We start from the raw sequence: 10,343 nt of genomic DNA, 5'->3' as shown, positions 1-10,343 counted from the left end.
CTGTTCAAAATGGCGCCATGCGTAGTGCCAAAGGGCTGTCTAGTACTCTCAAGCACAAGGAGGCTGTGATGCACCTCACAGAGAAAATACATTGTCAGATAAGCTTTGTTCGAGTATTTTAAAGTGCCATTGGCTGGAAGTTTAATGTTAATGAACAACAATATATACTAAATAAGGTGTCTTTCAACAGAAACACATAAAACAAGGTTATGTATTGATCAGCTGACAAAAATGTTGTGACCAAAAGCTCACAGGAACCTAACTGTATGTGTCCTAGGAGCAATGATTTAGTATTCACTAATTCAGCATCAGCAGTGACTTGATAGAACTACGACCATAAATAATGAGAATTGACTGTATATATATATATATATATATATATATTCAAGTTTTGTACACTTTGAATGCAATTACATCTTATTTTTTAATTGTTCAGATCATACTCTCTGTAGAACACAAGTTATGTGAAAATCTTTTTTTTTTCAAGATTTTGTTTATTTATTTGACAGAGAGAGACACAGCGAGAGAGGGAACACAAGCAGGGGGAGTGGGAGAGGGAGAAGCAGGCTTCCCGCTGAGCAGGGAGCCCGATGTGGGGCTCGATCCTAGGACCCTGGGATCATGACCTGAGCCGAAGGCAGACGCTTAACGACTGACCCACCCAGGCGTCCCTGTGTGAAAATCTTGATAACACAGTTAGTAATTATGCTTAAGGGAAAGCAAGAAAAAAAATTGTGGGGGCACCTAGGTGGCTCAGTTGGTTGAGCATCCCACTCTTGGTTTCAGTTCAGGTCATGATCTCAGGGTACTGGGATCGAGCCCAGCATCAGGCTCTGTGCTCAATGGAGAGTCTGCTTGTGGATTCCCTCTCTTCCTCTCCCTTTGTCCTTCTTCTGCTCGTGCACACAAGGGCTCTCTCTCTCTCTCAAATAAATAAATAAATCTTAAAAAAAAAAAAAGGTTGCAATGCACAAACCAGCCTTATATTTACAACTAATGTGAAGAAGGAAATGAAAGCCAAGGGCTGGCCATGTTTGGATGTGCATCACTGTGGAGACACAAAAATTCAGAGAGACCAAAAGTAACCATAAGAAAATTCAGAGAGGGCGTCTGGGTGGCTCAGATGGTTAAGCGTCTGCCTTCGGCTCAGGTCATGATCCCAGGGTCCTGGGATCGAGTCCCGCATCGGGCTCCCTGCTCCTTGGGAGCCTGCTTCTCCCTCTGCTTCTCTCTCTCTCTCCCTCTCTCTCTCCGTCTCTCATGAATAAATAAATAAAATCTTTAAAAATAAAATAAAATTAAAAAAAATTCAGAGAAATTGGGCGCCTGGGTGGCTCAGTTGGTTAAGCGACTGCCTTCAGCTCAGGTCACGATCCTGGAGTCCCAGGATCGAGTCCCACATCGGGCTCCCTGCTCAGCAGGGAGTCTGCTTCTCCCTCTGACCCTCTTCCCTCTCGTGCTTTCTATCTCTCATTCTCTCTCTCTCTCAAATAAATAAATAAAATCTTAAAAAAAAAAGAAAGAAAATTCAGAGAAATCATGGGAAAGCATCAAACAGGAGTTGGAATCATTCTTATCTAGATCTTTTTCAGACCCCAGAGGACATCTGGATGAAACATAAAATTTCAGAAACATCTGTCTTTTGAAGGCAAAAGGAGAATTTAGAAGTTGAAGGGATGATTTCAAAATAAAGGATGCTAAGCCACTGATTGAAAGGATCCCACTACAACAGGGTTTGAACTGCTGTTCACAACCAGTTAGTGGATGATAAAATCACGGTTGGCAGGTCACAATCATATTTTTAATTAAGTAATAAAATGAAAAGGAGTAGTTCAACACCACGGGCCATTAGGAAATGCAAATTAAAACCTCGATGAGGGGCACCTCGTCGACTCAGTCAGGAGAGCATGCAACTCGATCTGGGGGTCTTAAGTTCGAGCCCCACTTTGGGTGGAGAGATTACTTAAATAAAACTTAAAAAAATGTTTTTTAATAGTGGTAATACCAAGTACTGGTGAGAATGCTAAGAATTTCTTATACATTGCTGGTGGGAATGTAAAATGGTACAGCCACTCTGAAAATTGTTTGGTAATTTCTTACAAAACTAAAATATACTTACCATATGACCCAGCAACCACTCCCCTGGACATTATCCCAGAGAAATGAAACCTTATGTCCGCACACACCAGAAAAATGTACATAAATGTCCATGGCAGTGTTATTTTTAATAGCTGAAAACTGCAAACAATCAAAAGGACCTTCAACAGGTACATCCATGCCATGGAATACCACTCAGAAATAAAAAGGACCAAACTACTGATACACTCCACAACTTGAATAGATCTCAAGGGCTTTCTGCTGAGCGAGAAAAGCCAATCTCAAAAGACAAAATTTTAGGGCTCCTGGGTGGCTCAGTCGTTGGGCGTCTGCCTTCGGCTCAGGTCATGGTCCCAGAGTCCTCGGATCAAGTCCCACATCAGGCTCCCTGATTGGAGGCAAGCCTGCTTCTCCCTCTCCCACTCCCCCTGCTTGTGTTCCTGCTCTTGCTCTCTCTGTGTCAAATAAATAAATAATCTATAAAAAAAAAAGAAAGACAAAATTTTAGAGACGGAAAACAGATTGTGGTTGCCAGGTGTTATGAGTCGGGGTCGAATGGAGGTAGGTGACACTCTAAAGCGGTAGCACGAAGGATTCCCTTTGTGGTGATGGAATAGGTCTGCATCTGGATTGTGGTGGTTGTACAACTCGGAATATGTGATAAAACTGCAGAGAAATACACACACATACACATAATAAATGGGTGAAATCTGGAAAATTCTGTAGATAGCACCAATGTCAGGTACCTGGTTTTGATATTGCACTATAGTTATATAAGATGTTACTATTGAGTACCCAGGGAACCTCAGTGTACCATCTTTGCAACTTTCTGTGAGTCTATGTTCACTTCAAAATGAAGAGGTTTTACAAATGAAAATGAATAGAACAAAGAAGCTTAGAGTACAACACTCATAGTGAAAGTGAATATTGTTCTAGGGAACTTTTGTTTCATTTGGGCATGCTCTTGTGAGTCACAGTGTGAAATGTACTTAATGCACTTCTTGGGGAGGGAGGCAATCAACAAGTTCAAAAACAGTTTGAAAAACCATTGCTTTACAGCAAGCTTGAAAGACTCAAAGAGCTAGAGGGGCCAGGTAGACCTCGTGAAGAAGTAAAACGGGCCCAGCTCATTAAGATGTCATGGTTCATCTTTCCCATATACCTAGTTCTTACTATGGCAGGCTTCACAATGATATAAGTATTCTTTACTTCCACAGATAAATAGGCTCTTTCTTCATTGCTTTAACTACATGGTACTCTTGATCTATCTGTTCTCCCCACTTTTGATAGTGAATTAGTTTATCTATTGCTGAGTAACAAACTACTCCAAATCTTAGCAAGATAACACAGTGACCACTTATTATCTCACAGTTTCTGGGAATGGCTTGGCTCAGCAGTTCTGGCTCAGGGTCTCCCAGGCGGTTACAGTCCAATTGTCACCCAGCGCTGCAGCCATCTGAAGACTCACTTGGGGCCAGAGGACCCACTTCCCAACTCCCTTGTTGATAGCCTCCACTCCTCACTGGCTGCTGGCCACAGCCTTGAGCTCCTCACTACATGGTCTTCTCCATAGAACTGCTCACAATATGGCAGTCGGCTTGCCCCAGAATGAGAGATACAAGAGAAAGAAAGATAAAGCCAGGCACCTAAATGGAAATTATAGTCTTTTATAACTTAACTTCAGAAATGACATACTATCTCCCCTGCCATAAAACATTGGTCACGCAGACCTTATCTTTGTACAACAGAGGAGGGGACTTCACAAAGGCGGGAACAAGAGCGGGGGATCACTGGGGACCACCTTAAAAGTTGACTTCCACAGAGAGAGGTCTAGGCACAAGAAATATTTCTCTACTATAAGGGAAACACCAGTACAGATATGAGAAATGACAACTGCCCCTGGTCTCCATGCTGGGAAGACATTAGGGAGTGGTAGAGAATCCAGTCAAGTGAAGAGGACATGGCCAATTTCAGGGGTGAAGCTGCTAATCGAATGCTGCCATGAGAAAATAGAGCTCTTAATGTGGAAATCGTTCCATGTTAAAATTTAATTAAAAATTTAAACCCAGATTCAGATTTCAACAATGCCACTTACCTGCAGTGTGACCTTAACCAAGTCTCAGATCCTATGCTGTAAAGCAGAAATGATCAAAATTGTGCCATTTCACGCTGCTTCCGGGAGGATTAGGTGGGATAATACCTGTAGAAGTCCTTTGCGCAGGGCCTGGAGTACAAGAGCCGCTCCATAATGTTGGTTGCCACGATTATTGCTGTTCTAGCGCCAGAGATGAAAACCGGAGCAATAATATTCCCACTCTGTGGCTATAGGCCACTTGGGCGAGCTAAGCAGCTGCCAACGTTTAAATAAGGGGTTTTCCTCCACACATCTACAGAGCAGAACGATCATCAGGGAGACTGAACCTCAAAGGCCTGCTTCCCCTTCTTCACAATTTTATCTTGGAGAAGTCCTCAAATTCCATGACCTACAAAGAGAACTAGAGTTCTGATGGCGTGGAGAATACAGAGGTCACAGCCTGATCTCTTTGCTCCCCATTCCTCCTTTGTGTGAGTCACACAGCCATCCTCAGGCTGACAAAACTGGTACCCAAGAGGAGGCTGAGATAACAGCAAAAAAAAAGGACAAAAAAGGTCATCTGGGGAGAAACAGATTTGCTCACCTGTGAGCCTACTCCAGTGCAAGTTCTGAACTATCTCTGTAACAGTCCACATACCTGGCTAGCCACCTCTCATTGAATGCCTCCAAGGACAGAGAACTCATCACCTCTTCCAGAATAGCTTATTTCATTTTGATTAAGAATTTTATGTATTGGGGCACCTCAGCACCTCAGTGGCACTGTTGGTTAAGCATCTGACTCTTGGTTTCAGCTCAGCTTGTGATCCCAGGGTCATGAGATGGAGCCCCATGTCGGGCTCACACTCAGCTCGCAATCTGCTTGGGATTTTCTCTCTCCCTCTAGGTCTGTCCCTTCCCTGCCCTCTTTCTCTCCCAAATAAATAAATATTTAAAACAAAAGAATTTTTTGTATTGTTCAAAGAATATTGATCGAGCACTTACGGTGTCATGCATTGCATTTGGTGCTGGGAATGCAGTGGTAAACCAGACAGATGAGCTCTTCCATTTCCTAGTGTGGGGTGAGAGACAATAAACAAATAAAGGAATATATAACACATTTGGTAGAGATGAATTCTATGAAGAAAGATGAAACAAGGTAAAAGTTGAGAGAATAACAGGGGAATTACTCTATATGGGTGGTCAATGAAGGTTCTCTGAGGAGAAGGCACTTAAGCAACTTTCTAAATGAAATAAGAAGGTGCACAATGTGAATATCTAGACTAAGAAAAATATCTCACATGAGCATTTCAGCAAGGCCAAAAACTGAAGCAGAGTGAATGTCTTCCTTACAATCAAGGGAAACTAGGACTGAAAACTCTTTCCTCTTACTCACACAGTTACAAAATTCACCTCCTCTTAAGAGGTAATCATGTTCATCACATCTGTCTGTACCTGTAGGGTTTCTGGTCAGATCAAGAAGGCCCCACATCTGCCCCTATCAGGTCTAGTCTCATCATATTTTCTCCATATCTCCACAGGATCCAGCTTGCCCTAGCGTTTACAGAGTTACATCCTTCCTAATATAATTAGCATTCTGTCTACATCCCCATTCAAATCCCCAATTTAAAAAAAAAAATGTCAAATTGAACAGGCCTTGAGGAATGTTGCCCCACAGCAAATCTCCAAAGGCTTCCCCCACACCAATGCCCTCCCCCACCTCCCTACCCTGCAGTTGACAGTCATCAAGAGCCCATTAGCTTCCTCTTATTAGCTCGACATTTTCCAAAGCATCCTTCTCAACAAAGAAAATGGAAATGTAATTGGAGTTGAGTGGTTCAGCTCTCTCAACACCATCTGTTAACAGTATACAATCTGTTCCAAGCAGCAGGCTGAAATGTTGTCAGACATAAATGACACCCAAGTCATAAGTAAGTGCAAGGTATGAGCCTGAGCTTGTTGATTGACTCAGAGTAATTCATTCACCACACTAGACTTGTAACTCAAGAGTCTCACCATCTTTATGTCTTCCACATCCAGAGGACACTGCCAGATACTTCATGGATATTTGATAAATGTTTATTGAATAAGTATATGTGTGAGTATCGCAGAAGATATTTAGGAAAAATCCCCAAATGGGACCTGAGACCCTGACACCAGTAAGGTATGACTTTTCCATCTCATGGTGCTGCTGCATAACAAAACATCCCCAAACTTAGTGATTTAAAACAACTACAAATTTATTTTGCTCACCAACCTGTAATTTGGCCAGGGACAACTTGTGTTTGCTCCTCCCAGCACTAGCTGGGACAGTTCCAGGCTCACCTGTTCGCCTGCTTACTGGTTGATGCTACTAGCTGCTGGCTCAGACCTCAGCTGAGACTGTGGCTGGAATGCCTACAAGTAGCCTTTCCTTGTAGGTGCTTGGTTTTCTCAGAGTGCAAAGGCATCCTGAGAGAGTCAGGCAGAGCCCTGGGGCCTTTTATGTCCTAACCTCATAAACTGAAAAGCATCACTTCTGCCGTATGTCATTCACTAGAAGAAAGTCATACAGGACAATCTATATTCAAGAAAGGCATTTGATACATGTATTATAGCTGTCTCTAGAAGAAATAGGTTCCTTTGTTTCCAAAATAAAAGTTGGAATTGGAGTTCACCAGGGGTCCAAATTGGAACAAATGCTCAGGCCAAAGGTGGGGCCCTGTAAGGTAATACCTAAATAATGCTTGGCATTGCATCTGAAAAGGAATCAAGTGGCAGTGAGACCTTCCAAAGAGTCGATGTCTCAGGAGGTCTGGAAATTTCAAGCTCAAATTTGGCAGATCCTTCAATAGTGTATCGCAGAGAATGCTCCAAGTCCATCCAAGCCTGCTTTCTTTTTCTCCTGGGTACACAGCTTGACTACACTCCCAGCCTCCCTCACAGTTAGATAAGACCATGAGACTAAGTCCTGGCCAAAGAGATGAGAGCAGAAGTAATGGAGACTACTTTTAAGACTGGTCCATAAAAATTCTGATGCAGTCCTGTATTTTTTCCTCTTTTCCTATCCACTGGCTGGATGGAGTAAACTTCCAGGACCCAGAGGAGGACAAGAGAGAAGCTGGGGTACCTGAGTCACTACATGGAGGTAAGCTGCCCGACCAGAAACACCAGCATATAGTGTTGCTGCATGAATGGGAAACAAATTCTTATTGCTTTAAGCCACTTTGGAGGCTGTTTGCTATAGCTGTTTGCCTACTCTGCCTGTGAAGTTGGATTTTTAGTCACGAAATATTCATTCCCCTCACTCCCCCACCATGGGTGGAATATATTTCTCCACTCCATTAACAGTGGGTTTGGCCAATGGGATGTTCATAGACATGAGCTGACATAATATGCTTTTACACACACTTCATCACTTCTACACTCTTCTGTGCTACACCCTCTTCCTGTTCTGCCATCACCTTGGGAAGAACAAGCATCAGCTAGATACTGGTCCAGAGGATGAGATCCAGCTGGCAGCTTGGAACCAAGCCCAGCCTAGCCCAACCCAGCAGCAGCTGACTGACCAGCAGATGAACGAGCAAAAATAAATGATTATTATTTTAAGCCACTGAGTTTTGGAGTAGTTTGTTACACAGCATATTGTGGAGATAGTTGACTGATACACTAATGAAGTTTGAGTATGGCAGTCTCGTGGGGCTGCCATATTGGTGCCTTTTCTATTACCTCACTTAAGCTTTATACTAAAGCTATTTTAAAGATGAAGAAACCGAGGTGCAGGAAAAGACTTGCCCAAGGCCACACAAGGATTTTGGTATATCACATTCATAAGCCTAAATACTCTTCCTTCTGTTCCAAACACACTGAGGGAATGTGAGAAAAGCAGATAAAATCAGGGCGGCAGGGACAAGATTTAGGATGCTTCCACCAAATCCCACTTTAACAGAGCTTCCTAATAATACCCCTTGACGCTTAAAAAAGCAAAGTTCGGGACAAATAAAACAAAGACCAGCTTCACCCCCCTGGGGTTGTTAATTTACAGAACTTACTATCTAAACATCTTTAGATAATACAATTGAAAATACAACTTTTCTAAGAAAGATTTGAACAATCGCATTACACCACTCCTATAATGGGTTAATAAGGAAAATAACCTTTGCAAGGATATTTTCAAGGTTAACTTCAAGGAGGAAAACCACACCCTTGGACACAGTGTTCCTAGAGCCCTGGTGAGAGAAGGACTACAGAGAGCCCTCTCCGACTGTTTACCGCCCTTCAGACAATGCTTGTAACCAGCCTTCAAGATGAAACGCCCCGCTCAGCAAGGCAGACGACGAGAGGGCAATCAGCCCCAATCTGAGCAAAGAGCAGTGAAACCTGTTTCCCCTGCCCCTTCATCACTAGGAACCCTCGGCTAGGATTCTTTTAGTGCGAGACGACGCAAGGGCTCAGCCTCCCCGAGGAGAGGAAAAGGGGAGTTGGGAGGTTGGGGGGGGGGGGTCTCTTGCGAGCAGGGATTACTGCAGAGCACGCGTGCAAGGCCGCACATCCATCCACACCTACGACTGCATACTACACATACACACCACACACCCCTCCCCCGCCGGCCCCCACGCCCATTCTGGAGCGGAGCAGCAGATTCCCGGCGAGGGGAGCCCAGCCCCAAATTGAAAGCGAGGGCCCGGCGCCCACCAGGCAGTGCCCACAGCCTCCACCGCAAAGTCACGGCGAACTGGCGGCGCAGGGAACTGGGTCCCCCGCCCCCCGGGGACAGGAAGGGCCGCACCCTGCCCGCGAGGCAGCCCAACCGAGGGCGCGGCAAGGAAGCAAGGGGCCCGCACCACCCCCGCCCCCGCCCATCGCCTTCCAGCACCGCCCCCGCTGCGGCGGGCGAGGGGCGGGGCGGGGCGCGGCGTATATAAGACGAGGGGCGGGCGCCGTTCTTTTGTCTCTTGCTGCAGCGACGCGAGTGGGAGCACCAGGCGCCTGGCTCGGAGCGGAACTCCACGGTGAGCGCTGCCTAAGGCGGGGGCCCCGTCCGGGTGGGGTCGGAGCTGGTGTACCTGGCCGGCGCGCGGCAGCCGCAACAGGCGCCCTTGCCCGACGGGACGCCCGGCCGATGGACCACGCCCTGGGGCTAGGAGGGGGGTGCGGGACGCGCCCAGATCCTCGGCCTGCGGGGACCGGGAACGCCCCGGCTGAGTGCCACGTCGAGAGGCGTCGGCGGAGAGGCGGAGGGGACGCTGGCCCCGGCCGCAGGCCAACCGCCTTGCTTTGCCCACTAGGATCGCTTTAAGAAAATGGCAGACAAGCCGGACATGGGGGAAATCGCCAGCTTCGATAAGGCCAAGCTGAAGAAAACGGAGACGCAGGAGAAGAACACCCTGCCGACCAAAGAGAGTGAGTGCACCCCCGCCTCCGGGTCCGCGTGCCCCCAGCCCAGCCCCCCCCCCGCCCTTTCCGAGAACCCAGCCCCACCCCCACCTGACCACGGCGCCGGGTCCCTGTGGCCGCGGCCCCCTTTTTGTTCCAGGAAGCGCATGTCTTCGCAGCCCCAGGCCTCTTTCTTAAAACCCATACCTCGCGGGTTCCTCGGCCGGGGGGTTGCAAGGTGTCCTTATCCCCCAGTGCCGCCTTCCTTCTCTCTACAGCCATTGAGCAGGAGAAGCGGAGTGAAATTTCCTAAGAACCTAGAGGATTCCCCACCCCCGTCATCTTCGAGACACCCCAGTCGTGATGTGGAGGAAGAAGAGCCACCTGCAAGATGGACACGAGCGACAAGCTGCACTGTGAACCCGGGCACTCCGTGCCGACGCCACCGGCCTGCGGGTCTCTGAGGGGACCCCCCCCAATCGGACTGCCAAATTCTCCGGTTTGCCCTGGGATATTATAGCAAATTATTTGTATGTTTAATGAAAATAAAACACACCTCGTGGCATGGCTGGCGTGGTCTGAGTCTTAGTTGGGAACGCGTGGGCAGTGTCGCTGCAGCAAAACCCCACGCGCCGGAGTCGAGCTGCTGCCGCAGAACAGCGGGAGGGGGTCGCGGAACGGCCGGTTTGGAGGGACCATTTTTAATGTTGATTTTATCTGCTTCTCCATGAAATTTTGTGGGCTATTATTAGCTGCTTAGCTCTTGCTTTTCATGCACTTCATGTAAGATGTAACCTCACTTTCTCATTCCTGGAAGCTC

At 46.6% G+C, this 10,343-nt stretch overlaps 1 protein-coding gene and 1 long non-coding RNA gene across 2 annotated transcripts; one reads left to right on the top strand and one right to left on the bottom strand.

Moving 5' to 3' along the window:
• Positions 1-3,977: 3,977 nt before the first annotated feature.
• LOC113937646 lies at positions 3,978-9,429 on the bottom strand. Its single transcript, XR_003524662.1, has 3 exons — positions 9,214-9,429; positions 5,174-5,240; positions 3,978-4,580 (listed from the first exon to the last, which is right to left on the bottom strand). It is a non-coding gene; the product is annotated as an uncharacterized LOC113937646 (long non-coding RNA).
• On the top strand, positions 9,004-10,092 carry TMSB10 (thymosin beta 10). Its single transcript, XM_027622239.2, has 3 exons — positions 9,004-9,159; positions 9,436-9,550; positions 9,802-10,092. The coding sequence occupies exons 2-3, from the start codon at positions 9,451-9,453 to the stop codon at positions 9,834-9,836; spliced, it is 135 nt and encodes a 44-aa protein (XP_027478040.1). The 5' UTR covers positions 9,004-9,159; positions 9,436-9,450; the 3' UTR covers positions 9,837-10,092.
• The last annotated feature ends 251 nt before the right edge of the window (positions 10,093-10,343 follow it).

Source organism: Zalophus californianus, chromosome 8, assembly GCF_009762305.2.
Source record: "Zalophus californianus isolate mZalCal1 chromosome 8, mZalCal1.pri.v2, whole genome shotgun sequence".
In the NCBI taxonomy this organism is placed as follows: Eukaryota; Metazoa; Chordata; class Mammalia; order Carnivora; family Otariidae; genus Zalophus; species Zalophus californianus.
This window is presented reverse-complemented; position numbering and strand designations above follow the sequence as displayed.